This window comes from Diadema antillarum, unplaced genomic scaffold (genome assembly GCF_040938485.1).
Source record: "Diadema antillarum isolate AM-2024a unplaced genomic scaffold, OU_Dant_1.0 seq00001124_RagTag, whole genome shotgun sequence".
NCBI lineage: Eukaryota > Metazoa > Echinodermata > Echinoidea > Diadematoida > Diadematidae > Diadema > Diadema antillarum.
This window is the reverse complement of record NW_027271938.1, coordinates 447,703-473,892: the sequence shown is the minus strand read 5'-3', so window position 1 is coordinate 473,892 and position 26,190 is coordinate 447,703. Positions and strand designations below refer to the sequence as shown.

Genomic DNA, 26,190 nt, shown 5'->3' with positions numbered 1-26,190 from the left:
GATTTTTTAACAGAAATTAAGTCCAAAGAAAACAACTCTTTTTCGGCGTTTGTCGCATAATGTCGTTTATTCAAGATTTTGTGGTCTTTTTTTTTTTCCTGTACCGATCATGTAGGCATATGAACATGTTGTTATCCCTGGCTAGCTATGTATATTCTCAACGACATGCAAGTCATATTTTTTTTCATATTTCTTTGTACATTCTGTTGAAAAAAAAATCGAAAATAAAGTTTGAATTTGAATTTGAACTAGAATCATAAAATGTATGTACTATTTCCCGAAGAAGTATGGCCGACAGCTCGATATCTCATTGTGTTTTCTGAAAGCCACATAGCTTCCTGACAGGTAGATTCTCTAGGGGAAATTTATTTGTCTTAATACGCTTTACAATGGAAATGATTCCTCTTTATGATTATACCTTAAATAATTACTCGTTATTATCATACCTTATCCAACTCCGCGACTGGAATCAAATCGGGTTTCTTTATTGCAGTAGTAATCTCCGGCGGCGGAATGACGACCTCCTCGTACGTAGGCTTGTTTTGGTACCTGCTGTTGGACGGTAGGTCGATCTATGCATTGCAAGAGAACGTTTGTAAACCATCTTCAGACATTAACGATGAAGGTAGGGCTACCTCCCTGTTTGACAACTTCTTCAGGAGTTATCAATTATCGTTATCCCGCATTGGAGACTGTAGTAGTCAAAGTTTCTTGACCTACCACAAGTCAGTAATTAATGGTAAAATACCTGCTAATGTAGCACCCAAGGTTTTGGATAAATAATTTGGGCAACTCAAAAAAAAAAAGTGACCTCCTATGCGGATATTACGGTTATCGATCATCGCATTGCAGGGCTGGAGATTGCAGTGTGTATTGGATATGGATTATCATCATAATCATCATCTTCATCATTATAATTTGATTTATTTCTAGCACTTTTAATCTGTTGATACCCTTTTCCTTGTTATCTCATCCTGGTTACACCCGCGTGAAACCATCCAATGACAGTTTATGAACTTTCCAAATAAGGACATGAATTGCAACCCGTCCTTCAACACATCAAAAGGAAAACAATACACTGAGAAATACTTGAAAAGCTTGTCTTGTCTGATTTGACTGACATATTTAATATGGATTTTGATTGTCGTTACTACTTTGACAACTTCTTAAAAAAAAACAACTTCGTTATGCACTAGACAATCTTGCGATGTGGCTGATATTCATCTGGGCAACTGTTTAGCAGTAATTAAATAGAAGTATCAGTAGAAGTAGTAGTTAGATAAGTGTCTATCACTGCATCAGAAGATAGGACGCGCTAGTGATCATCACCAGAAGCAGCCGAAGCAGTAGCAATTGTAATGTAAAAGAGAAGTACATGGAGCTCTTAGTCAATGCTAGTGGTAACATTATGATGAAAATGTGAACATGTGATTAAATTTGGCTTCCTTACCTTCTCCCCTACCACCGTAAATTTCGAGAGTTGTCCATCTATCTTGTAATCATAGATGTGTGGATAGGTCTTCTGGTTTCTTCTATTTCTGGATGTTTCTCTTCTAAAGGAGCAAGTGGAGCAATACAGTGGGATTGAATATCAGGTTACCTATAATCCTTCGTTATCAGCTGGTTATCATGGACAAAATACACTGCAGACAATAAAAGGCCCGAAATCTGAAAAGCTGATTAAATCTAAACTTATCTTCTAATCCCATTGGCATGGTTTAGACAGTCACTACGATTTTGTACAGCGGAGTACAGATCAATCCATGGACTATTTTAAACGTCGTTTGAAAGTTGCAAATTTTAGTCCATTGTCTACAATTCGGAGGTTAAACTGTGAATATGATTGAATTGTCCTCGGCGAATTTGGCCCATAAGGTTTTCACGGTATTTCAAGTATGTCCTCGCTTTTGACTCGTTTTACCGATCATATCTCGATATCCTCATCATATAGTATAAAAAGGTTATCAACAACACCAAATCAAACCCCTTGAAATAAAGAAGTTTGCTGTAGAACTACTTGCCATTGGAAAGTAAGATAAGTTGCCAAAAAAGAAAGAAAGTAACTTTAAGTATGTTCGGTACAATCAGTATATTCCCGTATACTAATGCTAGGCTACAATATGCGTGACTACATGGCTCGGGTAAAAGTTGATTTTTAAAGGGTAAATCCAGTCCAAATGTAAGTTAGTCTGATAAGAAAGAATAACATATTACGAGTTCCACAGTATACTTTTGATCAAAAGCGGATGACAAATAAGGAAGTTATGACATTTTGAAGTTTCGCTATTTTTTCGGGGAAACAGTTCTTTTCTTGAACAGTCACGAGGAATGCGCAAATGGCAAAGTGAGCATGTCATTCCCTCACAACTTGCCATACAGTTTGTACATAGAGTTTTGAAATTTCCAGTTTTTCATTCAAACGCAATTATGCCCAAGGGTCAAATCTAAATGATCACTATTCTGAAGTTATTCAACCAGGAATATAAGCGGGTGCTGTTCGTTATTCCGACAGTTCGTTATTCCGAAGGATCGTTACTCCGAAGGTTCGTTAATCCGAAACACACATTTTCCCTATGCCTAGAGGTTCGTTAATCCGAATATTTTTGGCTTTATTCCGAAGGTTCGTTCATCCAAAACTGGAATAGGGTTCGCTATTCCGAAGGATCGTTTATCCGATAATGAAATAGGGTTCGTTATTCCCAAGGTTCGTTAATCTGAAAATGAAATAGGGTTCATTATTCCGAAGGTTCGTTGATCCTTCGTTGATTCTTCGTTGATCCTTCGTTGATTTCATGTTTATTTGTTTGTATATCTGTCTGCTTTGGTTGATCTATCTTTCTAGTGGGTTTCCAGACTATTACTTTTTTTCTCAACTGATGTTTTTCCTCTGAGAGGCCTACAATCTACAATCTTTGTCTTCTTAGTGGGTCCCTCCATTTTTCGAATTTTGCATACTATTACTTCTAATCACTTGAGTTATACGATAGTGTATAATTATTATAAGGTGGTACAATCATTGTATATACATTCTTTCATGTTATACTTTACGCACCTTAATTTCTGTTATCAAAAAAGTGATGTTCATATCTTTTTTGTCGAAAAATGAAATAAAACATTGAATTGAATTGAATTGAATCCGAAAATGAAATAGAGTCCGTAACGAACCTTCGGAATAACCAGCCTGATTTCATTTTCGGATTAACGAACCTTCGGAATAACGAACCTTATTTCATTTTCAGATTAATGAACCTTCGGAATAACATACCTTATTTCATTTTCGGAATAACGAACCTTCGGAATAACGAACCTTCGGAATAATGAACCTTCGGAATAACGAACCTACGGAATAACGAACCTTCGGAATAAAGACCCTTCGGAATAATGAACTGTAACCGGAATAAGATCATGACAGAAGCATTTTCGTCTTTTTTTTTGTACACGATCAATGGAAAATTGTGAGGTTATGACATGGTTAGCTCACTCATTTGCATATTTATATCCACTGTACAAGAACTGCTCTGCAGAAATTAGCAAGACTTTAAAATGTCATAACTTCCTTATTTTTCATCCGAGGTCAGTCAAATTTTTACTCCTAAGATTTTACTCTTTTTTTTCATCAGACTAACATGTATTTGGACTGGATTTCCCCTTTAAGGGGATTCTGTTCCTTGGCCCGACGGGAAAGTATAGTAATCCGAGTGTGGGCTAGCATTAATTAGTTCACTTTAGAAGAAATCAAAACGAGGAATAAGATGTATGTGCGATTGTGTAAGTATGATTTTTTTCCAAACTTTTGAGCCCTCCATGGACTATTTTATTATCTCCATGTCAACATAATACAAACTCAAAACATTCAAACATAATCTCTCTTTTTTTTTCTTAACATTTCTCTCGTAAACATGTACACAAACAAATGTTGGAGTGACTGCCATTTTAAATTGAACTTGTTGAGAGTACCCGATAAAGAATAAATATATCTCTCATCTGCATAATATTCAATAATTTTTACGTAAAATGTAACTATTTTACATATGTAAAAATTTGTATATTTGTAAGTATGATTTGTTTTTATGTTCCCTCTGTTTCTCACGCAATTTGTCTTATCGTTTGGTTTGAATATTACTACTATGTACTATTTTCAAGGGGACCGCATTCTACAAGCTAGGTATTTTAGAAGTTCCCTCCATTTCCGATATCTTTTCCTTGATACGATTCAGTAGTACAGTTTGACTATGCATTTCCTTAAACTATGTTTTGTTTTATTGTCAAAAAAAAAGATCTGCATTAATTTCGCTTGAATATGCGACAGTCACATTTTTTTTTTAATATGCAAATGTCATATTGTACAGTATACTTTTGTCGGAAATGAAATAAAATGAAATGAAATGAAAATCAGCAAAATTTCTGTGAAAATAATTTGTATAGCATCCACCAGCATGGATGCGGGATCTTCCTATCTGCCTAAGAAATGGTAAAAGCACACGACCGCCGGCACCATGTAGTTACTCTAGAATTACGAAAGATCTCAAGAAAAAAAAATCTCCGCTCCAAAAAGAATGTTTTCTTTAACATGGAAGAGCAGGGAAAATGTAATAACCTGGGATATGACATAATATTCGTTAAATCCATACCAGTCACCATTTTTTTCCCATTACCAAGTACACGATTTGACAATAATTCTTTCTCAAATCTTTTTTCCCTCCGTCTCTATCGCTCTCCATTGGTGTCATGTTCTCGCCAAATGTGGGCGATCACGATTTTCCTTTTTCAGACATTTCTTTCTATGCACAGATATGTGCAGTAGGTGATGACAGTTATTGCATGTTTTGCATGGCATGATTAACATAGTTGTCGTTAATGTTTGCTATGGGAGAAACCTGCTACATCTATTTCCCAGTTTCTGAATGCCTTAGAATTGCCTTTTCATGAGATTATGAGGGAAAAGAAAAATTGTTGTGTGGCTGGTGATTTCAACATTAAGTTACTTTCATCTTTGTCGTCTTCTGACTCCTTTATTGATATGTTTTCATATTCACTTTCTCCGGTAATTTCAAAACCCACAATAATAACAGCACAGTCATAAACGCTCCTAGATAATATCTTTATTAATAAGTTTGAGAATATTGTTGTCAAATGAAAGACACGAAAGAAAGATATTATTAAGAGGGGTGAAGGTTCAGGTGTGAGTTTCTTCACTTTGTCTCCCTCTACAAATTAATTGATTATTCCCATTATTGCGATCTTAACAAATTTCATTTGTAGAGGGAGACAAAGTGAAGAAACTCGCACCTGAATATTGTTGTCTCTGGGATATTCACATGTGATATAAGTTATCATTTACCAATATTTGCTGTTATGAGATGCGATCATAAGAGTAATATAGACCAGATTTCAACGTGTCTTTCATGACTCCTCCATACAGTATTTTTGTAATATGCTTCGTGCTCGTAACTGGGAACACATTTCAAACAGAAATTATGTGGATGATCGATTTGAAGCCTTTCTTACCAAACATCTTTTGTTTCATAATGAGTGTTTTCCATTGCAGAAGTGTGTACACAGATTGAAAAGGAAGGATAACCCATGGTTTAATAGCACACCACGGAAAATGTGTAAAAAGAAGTATTTATTTTACTGTAAGTATCTTAAGAGTCGTAGTGTCATTAATGAACAGAAATTTAAACAATATCGGAATGTGGTAAATTAGGAAATACGTAAGAGGAAGCGTGAATATTATCATCGGAAATTTAACAGTGTGCGTGGGAACTTAAAGAAAACATGGTCTATCATTAATGATGTTATGAATAAACAAAGACAGAGTAATTATATAGATTCATAACAAATTAATGGTCATTTTATTGATGATAAAGAGTCTGTCGCACATTTTAATGAACATTTTTGCACTATAAGTAGGAATATTATTTCTGATGTATCCGATTCGTCTGCATCTATTTATACTTACCAGCACAAAACTTATAGCCAATCCATGTTTTAAAGCCTATTACAACTGCTTAAATATTAACCATTGTAATTGATTTGAAAGTAATAAAAAGCCCTGGTGATGATGATATTAATGTCAATGTGTTTTTTAAAAATCAATTTGTTTCATAATGGAACCTTTATGTGCAATATTTAATTCATCCTTGGAAAATGGTATGTTCCCTCGACATCTTAAAGTTGCAAAGATTCGTCTGCATCTATTTATACTTACCAGCACAAAACTTATAGCCAATCCATGTTTTAAAGCCTATTACAACTGCTTAAATATTAACCATTGTAATTGATTTGAAAGTAATAAAAAGCCCTGGTGATGATGATATTAATGTCAATGTGTTTTTTAAAAATCAATTTGTTTCATAATGGAACCTTTATGTGCAATATTTAATTCATCCTTGGAAAATGGTATGTTCCCTCGACATCTTAAAGTTGCAAAGGTAATTCCAGTTTTTAAGAATGGGGATAAACACCAGTTACAAAATCATTGACCTATATCATTGTTGTCAATTTTTACCAAAGTGTTTGAAAAATTATTTTATGCTAGATTGATATCTTTTATAGATTACAACGATACTTTATATCATCAGCAGTTTGGATTTCGACAGGGTTATTCCACATAGAATAATTATATGGCATTACTCAAATTAATGGGAAAAAAATATCAAATGCATTTGACAAATGCATTTGAAAGTCATGAATTTGTGGTTGGAATCTCTTTTTAGATTTAACAAAGGATCATGGTATACTTATTACCAACTTGAAATATTATGGCATAAGAGGGAGTGTTTTGAATTGGTTTAAGAGTTATTTGTCTGATCGTTCACAATATACAATTGTAAATAATATAAAATCAGATCTGTGTTATGTGAAAACTGGCTACCCACAAGGCTCTGTACTGGGTCCCCTCCTTTTTTTCTTTTTCTTTTTTGTAATTGTTAATGATCTGCAATTTGTAAGTCCTACCTTGTTTTCTATATTATTTGCAAATGATACAAACTTATCTTTTTTCAGGCCGGGATGTTCATGAAATCAATCAAATGATTATATCAAACACAGAAATGAAGAAAGTATGTTTTTGGTTTGTTGCAAATCATCTGGTATTAAACATACAAAAAAACATGTTATATGATTTTTAAAACAAAGAATAAGGTAATAGATGAAAATGTTTCACAAATATATATATAGGTAATGCTAAAATTCAACAAGTGAAAAATATAAAAAATTTTGGTGTGATAATAACGATGGCTTAACATGGAAAGACCATATAAATGATGTTTGTATTAAGATAAGCAGAATTGTAGGTGTTATGACTTATTTGAAATATACACTTCCTTCAAAAATTCTTTTAACCATATATCACACAATGACCCCCCCCCCCCCCCGCCCCCCATTTAACATATTGTGCAATAAATTGGGGTCACACTTCATTGCAGTTACTAAACCGTGTGTTATTATTACAAAAGCGTGCAATAAGAATAGTCTGTGACGTAAAGTCTTTTGACCACACTGCAACATTATTTAAGAAAGTGAAAGTTTTAAAGAGTGATAAAATAGTGCAATTACAAGTGGCCATATTTATGTTTTCGTACTTTAAAGGCGTTTTCCCTGTCATCTTCCATGGGTCATTGATCCAAAATAGTGCAGTTCGTACTTAAAACACTAGATATGCTAATAACATATGTTTACCCTTTTCCCGATATAAGTGTTCAAAGACTACAGTTAGATATATTGGAGCTAAGTGCTGGAATTAGTTACCTGCTATTATCAAGGAATGTCCTATACACTCTTATCTTTTAAAAGTAAATATAGATTATTTTTAATTCAAAGGGCAGCCGAATAATTCTTGGGATATATTCCTTTTTGTTTTGTTTTGTTGTCTTTTGTGTGTGTTTGTCCTTTCTTATTTGCAATTTAGTGTATATTTTCTAATGGTATAGATTAACTATTAAAATGTGTATCTTTGATAGCAATTTGCATCCTATTCATCTGTAAGGGAATCGGCCTTGATAAGTCGTATATGGTCTTTTCTGATTCCCACACATGCTAAGTAAAACTGTATACCTTTTTGTATCATTCTCTTGTTTCCAATGGAAACGTAATGTGCAATATGGTATGTTATGTCCGTGTATTTGTGTTTTTTTAACACTTTTTAGCATGTGGAATAAATGAAATTGAATTGAATCGAATTGAATATCCTCGCGTGTTATTAACCCTGTTAAAGAGTTTTCGGCCTTTCGCTGAGACCGTTCTCTGCGTAACATACCAGTACTATCAAGTGGCAGAGCGTTACCTGTTGGGAGCAAAACCGTGCAGATCGAATTCCATTTCATCAGCGTCATCTCCATCCATGCGCTCTTCCATGAAGCTTTTCTCAACGCCATCGTCATCACTATCATCATCATCATCATCATTCCCCTGACCATGGCCATCAGCTCTGTAAGTTGATTCGGTCGCGGCAAACACATCCTCATCGACGTCACTGCAGGAAATTGTGCCCTCGTCGTCACTGTCTTCTTCGTCGCTTTCGTTGTCTTTTATTGAGCCGCCATTTAAGACTCGTTCGTAAACTGGTAGGTCCGCGCGTTGTGTGCCGTGGACGGATGCGCCATGCAGTCGGGTGCTGTAGCTTTTTGGTATTGTGTACCGATGTTTTGGCTGTGATGCGACTTTTGCACCCAACGTGGAATCGGAAGAGGCGCAGTGTCGCCTGGGCGGATCGTGCTGAAAACGACTAGTCGGAGCTGCATTCTTTCTCTTCTTCTTAGACCGAGCCTTGGAAGTTTGTTTCGAGCCTTGTGAAGCGTTTCTGGCACCCGCTGCGAAATCGCCAAACGACACGGATGCGCGTGCGCCGCTTTGTGTATTTCCAGAGGTTTGCTTAGCCTCCGGCTTTGTGCTGTTCCCTCCCATGCCAACAGGCGTCAGGTCCTATCTGAAAGAAATAACGTTGTAGATTAAAAAGAGAAAGAGAGAAAAATGACAGTCGTTTTTAAAACTAATCACAGCAGATAAGGGAAACCTATCCAGCATTGTCCAGAGGCATTGATGGACATTAACTCAAAGGGTATTACTAGACAAGCACTTTGATTTTGCGATGTGGATGGCAGATAAACGCCACTAATAAACATGCAAAGCAGGGGCGTCACCAGCTTTTTTTTTTCAAGGGGGCGCGTTTTGACACTAAATGATTGTCACCTTCTAGATTCTTTTTGATTTATTGGTTCCTGTATCATCATGTATACATGCACATACACTGGGCACATTATACATGCATGCATACATTGCTGGTGGCACATATTCATAAGCGTAAGTTGGTTTCAAAGTATTTTTCCACATTGCCTTTATAATGTACACATATTTTGGGATGTGAAGTTGTGCGATCTGTGGTGCACATTAATTTCGATAGAGTTTCATTTTAAACATCATACTTAGAGACATTATTCTTGTATTTAATTTAGTATTGGATACGAATTGCAACGGGAAATTTACATGTACTTTACGTATGGAGCTGAAAATTAGCCACTGTTTAATTAAACACACACAGTGAGTTCCTACACCCTCCCCCATTAGGTCTCCATCCATACACTTAGCAAACTTGGGGGATTGACAAATTTCAGAGTAGTTCATAAGATGCATGTTTGATATCTGTCACTTGAATTCAAATGTATTCAAAGGTTCCCTCATCCTCTTTAATTTATGTTTCCCCCGCTCGATTCCTACAAACAGATTAAGACTCGACACATTTGGGGACTGGCAATCTTTCGGAATATTCCACAGAAGTGTGCATCAGATCGTTCTTTTTCATTTCTAAAAAATGCAAAATTTCCCTGGCGTGGGGGAGAGGGGGAGGGGGATAGTCCACTCCCCCCCCTCCCCCACCCTCCCCCGCTCGGTCACTCCGCTCACTCGCACATTATATTCCAACTCCAATTTTTTGCCTCCCCCCCCCCCCAATATGAAAACGGATCGACGCCGCTGGAAAAGATTATGGAGAGAAAGTCATGTGCTAAAATGTGTTAAAATGAAGGGTTCATCAATTGAATATTGTGACAATAATATTATTATTAGAATAAATAACTTTTAAAGAGCGATCCCTATTCACCAAAAATCACGATACCAATTAGCAGCCACGTATACTCTGTGTCTGGAAATATACCAACCAAAGATCATTGAGACTTTCTTGAAATGACTCATTTCCAACATCCAAACGGCTTCTTATGCTTCTGATCGACCGCAATACATTTCATATTTTTTCTAATTAAAATGTGGTTTAGATTAATTATGTCAATATATGTGTTATATACATAATAATGATCATTACAATATATTGATAATCAAAACAAATGAATATGAATCAATAAAATATTTCTGAGGAAAAACAAAACAGAGCAGTGAATTTGATGGTTTTGTCAATTGACTTTGGTTAAGAAGAATAAGAGAGGCAGTGATTTCGGGACTTAAGGATGATCAGTGTATACGTTATCTATATTAAGTAATGTGTGTGTGGGCGTATGCATAGGGGTTTTTAGGGACACATTGATATATCATCAACGGTTATATGATATAAATGTATATAGGGCATATATATGATAAGACATATAATCAATAATAGCTTGTTAGTCGATCCATAAGGGCAATATAGAGTATATGCATGGCATAGGGTGCTCTCTACATTAGCGTATTCTATCATGCCCCCAGAATCTGGTTAAAAAAAAAAATCATATTGTTGTGTTTGGGGTTTGTTTGTTTGTTTGTTTGAACATGCTCGTTCAAAAATCAAATTCCCCTTAATCTCTTCTAGTATGTGCTTGTGCGTGTGTGTGTGTGTGTGTGTGTTTGTGCGTGTGTGTGTGTGTATGTGTGTGTTTGTGCGTGTGTGTGTGAGTGGGTGTGTGGGTGTGTCACTGTTACTGTGTGTGTGTGTGTTTGTTTGTTTTACTGTCTTTTATGATGAGAGTAACTTTAGCTGGTGATGATGACTATGAGGATGGTGATCGGAGTATCAATGTTGATGATGATGATCATCGTCATCATCATTACAGTAATGATTGATAATATAGAGAAGAAAGCGCTCCTCTGAGAGCAGATCTAACAACCTGGCTGAAAATCGAACTTGCATCAAGTACAGTTGTATTGTTTGTTTGTTTTGTAAATTATTGATATTTTTATTTTACGTATATATCTTCAACTATTCATGAACATTAAATCCACTGGAGTAAATTTAGTAGGTTTGGCGACACCAGTGCCTTGGCTCGTGAAATTTTGGACGAAAACCGGGTTCACACAGAGTTTGTAAGAGCACTCAGTGTGCTACAGTTCGTCAGCGTGTCACCATCTCTCACCCACGACACAGCAAAAAATAAATAGATAATAATAATAATAATAATAATAATAATAATAATAATAATAATAATAAAATCGCCATTAAATAAAAAGAAGCTCGAGAGTAAACTAGTTCTTTAAGTGAGACATGTGGCCATCAGTTTTCCAGAAATGTTTGTTCTGTGGAAATTAGCAAAAACAAACAAACACACACACACACACACACACACACACACACACAAAAGACCCAACCTGTTGTTCTGGTAAGAATTTACTTTTTCTTGTCAGATTAACCTTCAACTGGACTGGAATTTTTGTGTATTTTAAAGTGTGGTCCATGATGCAACGCCTTTTCTATCAAGGGCTACGTCGGGATGAAAAACGCGGGGAAAAAATGGAAGAGTTTATAGTCCATACTGGACTGTAATTTCACAGTCCACTGTCCCTTACCTTTTTTACACTGCCACTCCTTTTTTTTTCTAGGCATAGTTCTACTTGTCTACTCCAAATAGTTACCGGAGACCAGAGATTGCATTGGAATGTGGAAAACTGAGCCGAGATATTGATTGTTCACATCTATAGGCTGTGGCCATGGTCTTATGTTATGAATCGGGAATTAGGTTTTATTCAACACAATAATTTGTAAGATCCTTGCCATCTGAATGGATTAATGTGGGTCGCATGACATTCAGAAGAATCAGCTATCTCACTCTCACTCCCAATGGCAGTGCTATAGCCTTCTATTGAACAGTAAATCAAGCGAGCCAGCAGTACAATAATATATCCTAGGACACACTGAATTTGTGCATCGTAAAGCATTAAGGCCTAGAGCCAGATATAGATCTAGGCCTAACTGCTAGTCTTCCTCCTAGATAGGCTTAACGTGAGTTCTATTTTGGTCAAGAAAGACAAGGCTTATATCGTGCGATGTACAAAACAAATATTCAATGTTTTATCATTCGTGCGACGGTTCGAATATTACATGAGCGTGCAAGCGTAACCGTTATATTCAACTCCGCTTCGCATCTTTGAATAGAACGGTTAAACTTGTACGCTCATGTAATATTCGGAACCAGCGCACTCTTAAACATTGAATATTTGTATAATATTCCACACCATATACGACTTAGATATAGAGCTGCAGAATCAAAAGACTATAGGTCGTTACCACAGGGACCGGCTAGAGAAGGAATGAACGCACAAGTGGGTGGCGTCAGCCTGACCGCACTCAGGTGACATTTCAGCCCTTACCTGATTATTCTCGATTAAGGCGCGCGTTGTGGAACATAAAAAACCTTGGTCACAGACCCCTTTTTTAAAGCCTACTGCGTCCTAGATAAAGTCACGCATAGCCGAATGTATTGCTGTTCTTTCTTTTTTCCTTTACAAAGGGCATCAATGATGATGATAATGATGATGACGATGATAATTGTAGTAGGAGTAGTAACAACAATGATCCCCACCACCATCATCATCATCATCATAAAAACAATATAATGATATAAAAAGAAAATTATTTTGTAACGACCTTCCCCTAAAATGAGATCCAACGACCTTGCTGATAATCGAAGTGGTCTTTATCTATTCACGAACATTAAGTCTACTGGGGTGAAATTAATAGGGTTGGCGACACCAGTGTCTCTGGTTGTGATATGGTGGACGACAACAATGTACAGCCGAGTTTATAAGAGCATTCGATTTGAGACAGAGGTTGCACTTTAAGTGATTTTTCGTCAGCGCGTCATCATCTCCAACGACACACCGCAATCGCCATTTAATCCAGCAGTTCGAGAGAAACGAAGTTCTACACAGATGGCAAGATATGTGGCCATCAGAGTTTTTGTTCTACTTGTCATGTTCAACAACATTTATGGTAAGTTTCTGCAGTCTCCTGACATTTTTTTTTTTTTGCATGGTCACTAAGTCCGTCTCACGTGTTCAGTTGAATTCAGTTCAACCCATATGCTATTTCCATTATCACAAATTCTTTCCGATAGAATAAGAACAGCATACAATGCATTAATGTAATACAAAGTATTTAACGAACATTTGAAAGCGGAAGAAGGAGAAGCACGTGCATGACGTACATGAAACTATAATGTATTTGTTCAAAATTATTTGGTTATCGGGTAAGTCTTCTAAGTTAACATCGCTCAGAAAGGCCCACTTAAAAGACAAGATTGTACTGGTGTGAGCCACTCAATAAATTCGACATAGAAATAAAAAAACTTGTAAAAGACTTGTACCTCGCTCGGGTGATCACGCAACTCTCAAGAAGTCTTATGCCGCGAACATTGTTTTCTTTGGGTTTTTTTTTTTTTAATTCTTCGACGTTTATGTTTCCCCTATTCACAAATTGTCATTCCTTTCAATTGTAAATATCAACTAAGAATTAATCTCACATCCGCAACTAGGAATCTACACCCTACAAGCAATGTTTCTATGTAGATTCCTCATATTTCACATGTTAAATTGTCTTAAAAGCTGTACTTGACAATTCATCCATGATTTTGTATTGTTATGTTTATGGTTTATTTATTTGTTGAAATGTGGAATATGGAATAACAAAAAAACAAAAAACCCAAAAAAGAAGAGCAATAAAACCATGACAGTAGCACATGCACACACAGGTACACGAACGATAGGGTGAAACAAAAACGCAGACAGGGCAAAACAGCTAGGGAAAAGGGGAATGGGCAGAGGAAACAACACATTACAGAAAACTGAGAGACATTATTCACTGGCATGGGCAATGCAATTAACAGCGAAAGCGAATTATGCATATAACCTAATATAAAAAACGGTTTACGAATTGCTTTAACAACCAAAGCAAACTCTCATTTTTTTTTTATTACAGCGTGACAGTGCATTACTTTGGTCATCACTTGAGCGTTGGCGTTATGCCAGTACAATTATGCAAATTCGTATTTTGTTTTTCTTTTCAACTGAGCTAAAGGTGCTGGACGCTATGTGTTAATTTCCGACTATTTCCTAATGTTTTGACCTTTGATTTTGTCAATCCCACGTGTAAGAAGTCTTTCTCTCCTTCTTTCTCCTTCTCTCTCGTCTTATATCCTTCTTCCTGTCCTGTCTACCAGAATAAAATCAAGCTATAGATCGGCAAATTGTGGCAAGAAAACTGCTTGATCATACTTTTTTTGCAGAATTCAGAAGGATGAAGATAAAATGATATACTAGCACATGCTTGTTATCCTAGTTCCAACATCCTTCCGGTGCTCCTCCTCTCCGCCTCCCGCTCGCTCATTAAAGTTAATCTTATCTAGGCCTACTATTATGTTGGCACCCCTCGTAAAGTTGGACGAAGTTGAGTGAGCACGCTGGTGATCCCAATTTAACCCAAGATTCACACCTTCACACTAAAGAGCATGTGTGGCGAAATTAGACCGACAGTAAAAATCAGTCTTATGGCGCAGGAATCTGAAGTTTTCCTCATGTTCTATTTCCCTTACTTTAATAGCATTCTGCGATGTGAAGATGGCGCTACGGGAGATAGAGCTGGCGAACAGGAAGAAATTTACGGCGCAGTATATCGTGCGGCCTTCGGAGATGTCGGGATGTGTGCCAACGACTAGGGATCCCATCTGCACGGTATCCTGTAAGACAAACTGTCATCCTTCAAGGAGAAATATGATTAAAAACTCAACCTGTTTTGTATATTCATATATTATACATACATACATATATACACACATATACATATATATGTGTGCGTGTGTGTGTGTGTGTGTGTGTGTGTATGTATGTCCGTATATGTGACCCTGCACCTCAAAACAAACAAAAAGTCGCCAGACATGAATTTTTAGTTAAGACCATATTCTGAAAGAGCAGACTTTAAGCTTTAAAATGATGTATAACTCAAATCAAATGGATTCTCCTAACCTATCTAAATATTGGAAAGAAAGCACAAACTCAGGAAAAGTGTGAACTGAGAAAAGAGGCTCTGAAGTACAGTGTCTATTCAAGCGCTTAATCTTTACCAAACAGTGCTGACTGTGCGATGAATGAGACAAAAAACAGGAAGTAAACCACCAGAGTAACAACAATGAAGGGATTATCAGATTATACTGAAATTGGGCATGCCTCATTAAGATATTCTGTCCATAATTGATGCCAACTTTCAAAGCAGTAGCACTATCCTTTCAAAAGTTATTAGAGTTGAAAATGAAGAGTGTGGACAAGATTTTTCAGAAATGAAAAAGAGACACCTAATCACACTATTCTACCAAAAATGTTCGAGATAAACTGCTAAAAACACACTTTCCTGCCCATTTTATGATACCAAATTTTTGCATAATGTAAAAGAAGACCCGCTCTTTCAGAAAATATGAAAAAGTCAAGTTCGGCTAGGTTGACCCATTTCACTTATTTTCAGTCCTCACGCAAAATCAGTGTGTGCGACTTTATGTGCGTTTTGAGGTGCACGGTCACATATGCTTCTTTTGTTAGCCCGTATATGTCGTCGGAGCAACAAATACCATGTAATCCTTGGACTAGGGTTGTCAAGGTTCATTGTGTTCAGATGACAGGGTCAGTACGATCCGCGCCCGAAAGTTCTTTGGAAGTGTACACGGAGGATAGTACTGTAATGGGCTCACACGGGTAAACAATTCCCCATAGAGACGTGTGTTAAAATTCAAATTTCAAAAAATTATGTTAAATAGCTGGGAGAAATGAGGTGTTTCAGCTTCACTAACCTGGATAAGTGAGATATACCCTTTCATCCATCAAATTTCCAGGGTGGGTTCTTCGGCTCAAATTCTGTCCAAGGGACCGCAAAGCCAGACTACGAGTTTTTGTCACTCAAAAAAATCACCTATTTTCCGTACACGTACCCAATGAAATAAAGTCCTCTCAAATTCCATAAAAAAAGCTTTCACCTTCCAACCAAAATGCAGTTTGTAGAGGAATTCGTACTCAATATCTACAGTTATTCAGTTTTTTGCTAAACTACATCAATGATTTTTGATTAATTTCTCTCTTCATTTATTTTGGTATCTTTGGTACGAATTTGTGAAGGGGTCTGGGACATTCCATTTTATTTACAGGTGTGAGCCCTATAGTGGAGCTCATATTTCTCATTTGACTTGTTAACATCATAAATGTGTTTTTGATGATATTTGCCCCTACATCATATTATGGGAAATTACACATTCAAGGGTTTTAAAGCTTCTCAAAGGGACACTTTTGAAAATCATGCCCTTTGGTTTTTTTTTCAAAAATAGATCTTGCAGTGTTGATCAGTTCTTCAAAGATGCAGGCAGTTATCCTTGATTATGGGGGTGTCATCATCACCTTATTGCCTACAAAGTACTTGAAAAGACTTTATTTTGTCAAACAGACTAACTTTATGTATTTTGAGCTGTTTCAGTGGTAGCCAAAACAAAGAAATACATTAAAATAACACAGTCATTCAAAGTTTTGTGATACTGATGACTGCTATGTACAAAGATCTAGTACCATAACAACATAATAAGAAAACAAATTGTAGCCAAGCAGATTTGGGAGGGGGTAGAGGAGAGGGATTGGGGGGGGGGTAGGAAGGAGAAGGGGGGAGGGAAGAAGAGATCTGACACAATAGATCAACATAAACCAGCAGAGCTTATGGGATGAATACATTTTTCTTCATGTAAATGACCTACTTATACCTAATCAGTTTGGATTTAGAAAGGGCCATTCCACCGATTTAGCTATAACTGAATTGTTAGATAAGATTACTGAATCTTTTGCATATAAAAAACACCTTATAGGAATTTTCATGGATTTATCAAAGGCTTTTGATACCGTAGATCATGATATATTAATTTACAAATTAAAAAGATATGGTATTCGTGGTTTAGCACTTTCTTGGATTATTGATTATTTACCCAACAGAAAGTAATATGTATACTATTTAAGTCGTCTAAGTCTCCGAATTCTAATATTGTATGTGGTGTTCCCCAGGGATCAATTCTTGGCCCCCTACTGTTCCTTGTATATATCAATGATATAATAAATACATCAAAAACTCTTAAATTTATACTTTTTGCGGATGACACTAATATTTTTTACTCTCATGAGAACCTCGAAACACTGTTTAATACTCTGAACACGGAAATAGACAAAGTCTCCCAATGGTTTATATGTAATACATTATCCCTTAATGTTTCTCAAACAAATTTTATACGTTTCAAACCTACTGCTTCACAGAACATTAACAGCAGTTATGATATTAATATTGATGGATTATCCTTAACTGAAGTAAGATCTATTAAATTTTTAGGAATCACAATTGATTCGAGTTTAACTTGGAATGATCACATTCATAATATCCACACGTCTGTCTCAAGAACTGTAGGAATTTTATATCGACTGAAAAACTTCATTTCTAAAAATTCCCTGACTATTCTATATAATGCATTGATCTTACCACATATCACATACTGCAATATCGTTTGGGGAAACTGTGGCTCAACTAAAATTAATCCAATTCTTACCCTCCAAAAACGTGCTGTACGTTTAATTACCAATTCCCGTTACTTATCCCCATCCAATCCCCTATTTCGTCAACTAAAAACATTGAAAATTGAGGATCTTCACACCTTTCAAACTGCTGTTTTTTATGTATAAATATACATTTAATTGTCTTCCAAAAATTTTTGATGGCTTCTTCACTCCAAATTCCACCGTTCATTCATATCCAACACGTCAGTCGTCCGATTACCATCTCGAAAACCCCAGAATCATTTTAGTTCAAAAATCATTAAAACATAATGGACCAGATATTTGGAATTCTTTACCCCCTAATTTAAAACAATGTACGTCGTTGAACATTTTCAAACGAGAACTAAAAAACACCCTCCTAATCCAGTATACTTCTGACACATAAATATTCATACCACCTGGTTAACAATCACCCTAAACAATGAGTTCACGGCCATAACTGAAGTAGCATTCACCTCATCACACTGATACACAAAATAACACTCAACGTACAAACCAAGATTCATCACCACACAATGCACACCGCACTGCACCGCACGTCCTTCGCACAATTACTTCCCACTCAGTGAGTGGCAAGATTTTCTTTATGTATCTCTTTATTGTGCCCTTCGCACAATTACCCCCCACTCAGTGAGTGGCAAGATTTTCTTTATGTATCTCTTTACCTGGGGCCATCTTCCTCGTCAAGCTTAGCTTATGATGATGGTCCCCTGCATTTCATTTTTATCATTTCCTATTGCTTCCTTTAATATATGATATTCGTTCTTGAAAAAAGAAAATGTACGTATGATCCAAACATTACGAATATTAGCTCTGTAAATGACTATGTAAGTATTTTGTTGATTTGTTGATTTGTATTGTATTGATTTTGAAATGCAGAAATAAAAACTGAACTGAACTGAACTGAACTTGTGTGCATTGCGTGCATTCTCTATAGGGCTCACACGGGTAAATAATTCCCCATAGAGACGTGTGTTAAGATTCAAATTTCAAAAAATTCTGTTAAGTAGCTGGGCGAAATGAGGTGTTTCAGCTTCACTAACCTGGATAAGTGAGACATACCCTTTCATCCATCAAATTTCCAGAGTGGGTTCTTCGGCTCAAATTCTGTCCAAGGGTCCGCAAAGCCAGACTACGAGTTCTTGTCACTCAAAAAATCACCTATTTTCCGTACACGTACCCAATGAAATATAGTCCCCTCAAATTCCATCAGAAAAGCTTTCATCTTCCAACCAAAATGCAGTTTGTAGAGGAATTCATACCCAATATCTACAGTTATTCAGTTTTTTGCCAAACTACATTATTGATTTTTGATTAATTTCTTTCTTCATTTATTTTGGTATCTTTGGTACGAATTTGTGAAGGGGTCTGGGACATTCCATTTTATTTACAGGTGTGAGCCCTAATAGGGAGCATTCGCTACACGACGGGAAGACCGAGAGTACGGAAGCCATCAGCCGTGACAGTAGCCGCGCTCAGACTCCCGTCCCCATAATATCTCAGCAGTTTCGTTTTCCTGTCAGGACGGATGCGTGGGGACAAGATCGCTGATTGGCTGGCTGGCTGGGTGAATCCTGCCCAGCATCGGGACCGAATGCAATGTTTCAGTCCATGGGCCAAGACCCGAAAAATGGGTTATTGGTACCACCTGAGGTGGCAAAACCATTTTGGTGTCATTTTGTTTGTCGGGCATAGATATGTTTATCAAGCTATGATAGCATTTCCAAATGAGTAGCTTAGTCATAATAAATTAATTTTTAACAAATTTGGCCTCGTTTTTATATCCCTATACTTCTGAATCGAAACTAACCGCTATACAAATAAGATCACTGTCTTCTGTATGTCCACAGGTGTTCTGTTGTAAACGCGGTGCTCTTGGTCTTTATTCAAGGCAGTGAAGGGAATATCCAAAGGGTTATGATGTCCATAGTTGTCACGCGGTGCGCTTAGTCTTTATCTAGACCAATGTACCGTTATCATATCTAAAGCTCCTAATAAAAGGGATTATCTATAATGTTTTATACTACCCTCTCAACAAATACATCAGTGTTAAACAAAAATCACTCTGAGCATTTACAATATTATTCATCATAATGTATTGTAGTGCACCGGTACATTGTTTTTGCATTATCTCTCATTGTTGGATGGAAATAAAGCGACATTGGCGTGGTATCAGTGTTTTCACCGTAGCGTTTTTACCGGAAATGATAAATAATTGGAAAATACGGCAAAATTCACGAGGAATTGCTTTTTTAAAAGGTTGTTTTGAGATAAAGGGATATACAATGTATCATAAGCTTTGGATATTACCTTCGCCGTCTTGAATAAAGAATAAGCGCTGTGGATATCATAACCTTTGGATATTCCCTTCGCTGCCTTGAAGAAAGACTAAGCGCACCGCGTTTACAACAGAACACCTGTGAACATACAGAAGACAGTGCTCTTATTTGTATAGCGGTTAGTTTCGATTCAGAAGTATAGGGACATAACAACGAGACCAAATTGGTTAAAAATTCATTTATTATGACTAAGCTACTCATTTGGAAATGCTATCATAGCTTGATAAGCATATCTATGCCCGACAAACAAAATGACACCAAAAAGGTTTTGCCACCTCTGGTGGTACCAATATCTGGCCTGGCCCATGGACTATTTCGGACGAGTATCGTACCGGACTCGTTTCCCCCTAGACGAGACGTTTCTCGGATTTGATCATGCGCAGAAGCAAATTTTGCACGCGGCACGCTCAACTATCGGCCGCGTCGTGCTTGCGAAAACTCGCTATTGAAAATGATAGACGCAGTCTTTCCTTGCCGGCCTTCGTTTTCCGTTGCAGCAATCCAGCTGGCTTCACAGCTTAAGCTTACCTTGTTCCTCTCTTTCAGTTGATAGTTTTGCGCGAAAACCACCTGTCCAGCCCTTATTGCTTAGCTTTGACTGCATTAATTGTCACGGTGTGGATTCGTGACTCCCAGCACGGGTGAGGTCCTCAGTGTTGCGATCTCGACCCTATCTTGCCATCACTTTAATATTGTTCATGATGAGTCCATGTTTTGCCTCCAAAGAACAGTGTCGTGAAGACTCTGGCTCGGAACATTTTGATCTTGGCCTCTATAACGAAGGTGAATGATGGAGGCAAAATTCGTCAAATCTTGTGGCGCGTAGTATATACTGCCTCATGTTTAAAGATGAGCTGAAATAGTTTTTCAGCCCATTCTAGTCGTGCAGTACCACAAGCTATGAACGTCCCATTTGGGATAGCAGGGTCTTAGCCAGGATAGGGTCTGAGCCAGATGCTCTTGCCGTCGGATTGCGCTTCCATACGGAGTGCTTTCTGGATGTCCTCCAGGATGGGCACGGCTCCAAGCGACTTATTAGAACTAATTGGGAACTTGGGGCAACCCAGTACGGCATAGCTGCGTTGCTGGCGATGGAAGGGCGGTTCAGGGCGCTGTTGACATGGTCTAAGTAAGCGGCAAGCAAGGCGCCTGTCTTTATAGCTACATTATCTCTTTGTCTCTCTCTTTCTTTGTGCAGTATTCATAACACCAGTATTTTTGTTTTTCCTGGCAGAAGGTCCGAGACACTCGGTATGGCTCGGGGTACACCGACCCAGGAAGTGTGCTAAATGTTACGTCCATGTTTTGATTATCCATCCCAGTGGAGTATAGATGTTTTTCCTGAGTTAGAGCGAAGGATTGCTATCATACATCAGAGCAGTTTGTTGAAGTTAAAGCGTCTTGATGACTTAATTTGTGCCCTGACGTTGGGAGTCTCTTGGTTTGGACGCCTAAAGTTGAGCTTGGAGCGACGACAGGGTAGTGGTCTGTCCATAACACTCAACGCCGCACATAACCATATAGTGACGCGTATTTTCTGCCTGTCCCTCTTCCTGTCGACGACGTAGCTAACGAGGGACCAGGGCTTAAATCGAGGGTTCATCCTTGAGTAGGCCGTTGCTGTTTCATTTGATAAACTCGTGCTTCTCCATCACTCCTCTCCTTCCCAAGCAGAGCAGTCTCGACCGATCCTTCCATTAAGTCGTCGAGACTGACGAACTCGTCGGTGTTCGGAATAGCAGTGTTGACAGCGCTCTCATTGGTAGTATTGTTATTGGTCTCCTATGGGTTGGTCATGATAGGAGCGTAGACGGTGGAAATAGTGTCGTACTGTTCTTAACAGGAATGATGAGGGAGCCTCAGCACCGTCGATGAAAGGCGATCGTACATTCCCTTGTGACACCGGACGACGTCTTCACTACATAAACTCAAACCCTACTCAAGCTTTTCGTTCCCCTTCAGGTCCTCATACACGCCAAAAGAAGGTGTACCCCTCGCCTCGACATTTACACAGATCACCCTCTACAGTCAATCTTATCTCACTTATAGCAACGATGTAGCAGTATCTGGAGAGTCTGCAGATAATCAGTGATGTCCATCTATCCCTGGGGTGCATGTGAGTGCAATAACATTGTCTCTGTCTCAATCATTGTTATCTTCTTTGATTCTTTTTTGTTTCGACGGCAAGTGTATCAGAATAGTTAAAGCATCCTTTTTAGCCAAAGAGGAAAACAATGCAATCCTGAAATAAGCTGTTCAGTCGCTCAGACTCCACTGCTGCATTGGTCGGTATGGAAAGAATGGTCTGGGCTACCTCCTTACGGGTCCGCGACTAGGACTTCTATGCCCCCAAACGCCTCCCCGCTTTCGCCACAGGAGATGATAGGATGTGATGAAGGATGGCACAGATGACTTGCGCGACCACTTTATTTAAAGTCAGGAAGAAATGCGCTCGATATGTCGACCTCACTCTGTATTCCGAGGCTATGATAATATCTCTAAAGCATGTACGTATATCAAGAAGCAGTTGATGGCCGAGATGTCTTACATGCATCACCTCGCTCTCTGCACTCTACAATGCGATACTGTAACCATGGTAACCGTCTCCGTCTCCGTTGCACCATGAAAGTGTCTTCCACAGGAACCTCAGTTCTATGTGATACAGTCTTCGCGTGTGTAGGTAGGCAAAACTCGCCGATCGAATCTTTTAGATCCCACTGTCCTGTTACTGTTACATGGTTTATGATCCTGCCACTCGATTGTCAAGAATCCCAAAGAAGGCGTAGGACGCCGAAGATTTGAGTCGACTCGTGCTTTATTGGTCGAAAATGCATTACCAGTTTGTTTCTTCATTTCTTCATGGAGCCAATACGTGTGTGTGTGTGTGTGTGTGTGTGTGTGAGTGGGATGGTGCATGGAAGTCCAGGGGCAACTGACAATAATATGTTGTGCTTTTTCGAATGGTGGTTATTCATATCTGTACTTTGCCGACCGAAGTAGATAATTATAGAAAAGAATGGTTTCATTTTGCAGAGTAGGCCTACTTGTTTTAGAAATTTGCCATCAAACGACGTTGCAATGTCTGCAATTACCACAGCTTACGTCAATACACATTATGCTGGCGCGTACCATCTTTCCGTAAGATCGTTAAAAAGACATAAATTTCAGAGTAGGCCTATGTGCGAAAGTACCTAAACGACACATTATTTTATCATTTCGGTAAATAGGAGAATTGATGAAACTGCGATGAATAGTATTCAGCACGGCATGATAGATACGTACGCAACAGTTCGAGGTGTCGTCTTTTTTACGAAATCAAAACAATAAGCACCTATTCCTTTCATTGATAACTCTAGATTTGTGATTACCTGCCATATGAAGATCAGAAGAACAAAGGTTTTCTTTGATGGAACTATAGACCGGACCTATCATTCTTATGTGGTGTTGCAAGAAAGTTGCAATCAATTGCAAATAATTGCTAGTTTTGAAACAACCATTCTGATTGGCTCAGGGTCTGCCCTATTAAGAAGACTTGCATGCAACAATGATTTTGATTGGCCAGTGACAATCAGTTGCAAGTTGCAATTGATTGCAACTTTCTTGCAACACCCCACTAGTATTATACTTTTGAAAACAAACAAATGAGAAAGCTGCGGACGCACCATGTCATTGCCACTTCTAATTTGGATGCAATTGCTATAACTATAATTATGCACTATTTGCAATAAAAAAACCTCGGAATTTCTACAAATGCCAGTATCATGTAAGTTCCGGCCTTGATGCAAAATCTGTAAATAAAGTACAACCGTGATTATTAACCTAGCTAAGAAGAAAATTGATAGTGGGACAACTCGGTATTCATCAACATAGATATTGTCACCAAGATATAGATATTGATATTGTCACCTTTATATTGAGCTCATTTTTGAGACATGATTATTATTTTTGGTATTGGATAATATTATTATAATAATTGATACCCTAATAGTTGTATTTCCTATATGAGCTCCTTCGTGGAGACTTAACTAGCTCCCGTGCGGAGACGATATGAGGTCCCTCGTGAAGACATGGTATATTTAATATTCTTGTCTAATATCTCAAAGATTTATAATGTTTGTTTCTGTATTGTCTGTGGCAAATTATGTGTTGTATAGGGCCCCTATTTTTCCCTTGCTCTCTCTTCTTTCTTTAAACAACAACAGCAACAACAACAACTCGGTAGACTGAGAAAAAAAATAGATTTAGAATATGACGATAGACAGTGTTGCGATTCTAGATGATGGACTTAGAACTTGAAAATGAAAATTATATTCGACCAATTGCGCAATACAATAATTTTCAATTGAAGTGTCCTTCCTTCGTGTTGTCTTGTATTCTCTTTAAGAAAATACATAGAGACCTGTTCCAGTGTTGAACCTAATGATGAAGTGCGCTTTTGAATACCGTTATGCAGTGTTATGTGAAATATCACGACCACACGTTATTTGATTTTCACATTTTCAGACGCAGATGTCTTTAGGAGAGCCGAGGATGTACAAGGTAAACCTGTGCCAAATATATCATCAAAACACATGAAAACGTGAAAAGCACGTCAAGCACGTCATCCAGGAAGTGCAAATGAACAAAGGAAGAAACAGACAGAAATGAAATATGTAAAAAAAAAAAAACAAGTGAAGGAAGATACAGTCAGACAACGACTATGATTTTCAGTTAGTATTGTCAATGATGGCATTGATTAGATAGATTACGTAGGAGTACCTATGATTGCAATTATCTTCCTCTTTATCAACTGACTGTGACCTCAGTAAAGGTTTGACGCCCTTTTCTTGGATAAGAAAGCCGATGAACGTGCAAGAAAAACGATATATTCCATAATGTTGATTTGCAAACAGGACTTTAACCGAAAAATAGCCTTATCCGCAACACTGATTTTCTGTTTAGTTAATGACTAAAAGCCACTTTATTATGAGCGTAACAGTTCTTTTTTTTAATCTTTATTAATATCATAAATCGTAGAGGTGTTTCAATGGGACTGCTCAGAAGTTGCAAAGAGTCGACCAGGCGCAAGTGAGCGCTATTTGGTCAGACCAACCGGCATGACACAGGCGTTCAAGGTTTACTGCGATATGAGCACTGATGGGGGAAATTGGACGGTAAATTCATCGTTTTTATTTTGTTTCTGCCCATTTCAAATGACGAAGAATAAATACAGATTCCGAAAATAAAAGGGGCAATGCATTTTGCTATCAAGAAGAAAGAGAGAAGGGAGACAGAGCGAGTATGTGCGTGTGTGTGTGTGTGTGTGAGCGAGTGTAATGTAAAGAGAGAGAGAGAAAGAGAGAGATGGGGGAGGCAGAGACAATGGAAAAGTTGGGAGGAGATTGAAGAACGTTATGAAAACCAGACGACGTGTCTCGTATAATTATGTTCGTATGCTTATAGCTTTATCGTGTGACATTCGCTATTGCGAACGTTTGTTAATTCGAAACGAAAAAGTTTCGCTATTCCGAATGTTCGTGCTTCCTAAACACACTAGATCCCAATAACTAGATAGTACGCTAATATTTACATGAAATGATCGGTTCATTTTACCTAAGGTTCGGAAAAACTTGACAGTCCGACAATGAAATAAGGGTCGTTATTCCGAAGTTTCGTTATTTCGGAGATTTGTTAATCCGAAAATGGAATGAGGTTTGTTTGTACTCGGAACGTTCATTAATCCGTAAATGAAGTAAAGAATGGTTTGTTGATCCGAAAATGCAATATAACGTTCGTTTTTTTTTCCCGAAAATTGAGTATAATTGATAATGATGTGGAAGAGAAGGAAGATGGTATACGGAGGAGGAAGGAAAATACTTCTTTTCCATTAATAACAAAATCAAAAATTTACAATCTATTGTATTCCAGTTTGTCAATAGCATGCATATCGTGTATTTGTGTGTGTTGATATGCACGCCTATTAAAGTGTTGTTTGCGCGCGCGTGTTTTCATTCTATTTTAATTGCGTAATATCCCGCTATATTATCATTAT

At 37.7% G+C, this 26,190-nt stretch overlaps 1 protein-coding gene across 1 annotated transcript in view; it reads right to left on the bottom strand.

The window, feature by feature from the left end:
- LOC139743945 (activating signal cointegrator 1 complex subunit 3-like) overlaps positions 1-26,190 on the bottom strand; it is a 115,261-nt gene that overhangs the window by 79,104 nt on the left and 9,967 nt on the right. Inside the window, exons 2-4 of the mRNA XM_071654412.1 lie at positions 8,288-8,929; positions 1,451-1,553; positions 447-572 (exon numbers count right to left, since the gene is read on the bottom strand). Coding sequence (XP_071510513.1) covers positions 447-572; positions 1,451-1,553; positions 8,288-8,907 — 849 coding nt within the window. The 5' untranslated portion in view covers positions 8,908-8,929. The remainder of the gene's footprint in view (positions 1-446; positions 573-1,450; positions 1,554-8,287; positions 8,930-26,190) is intronic.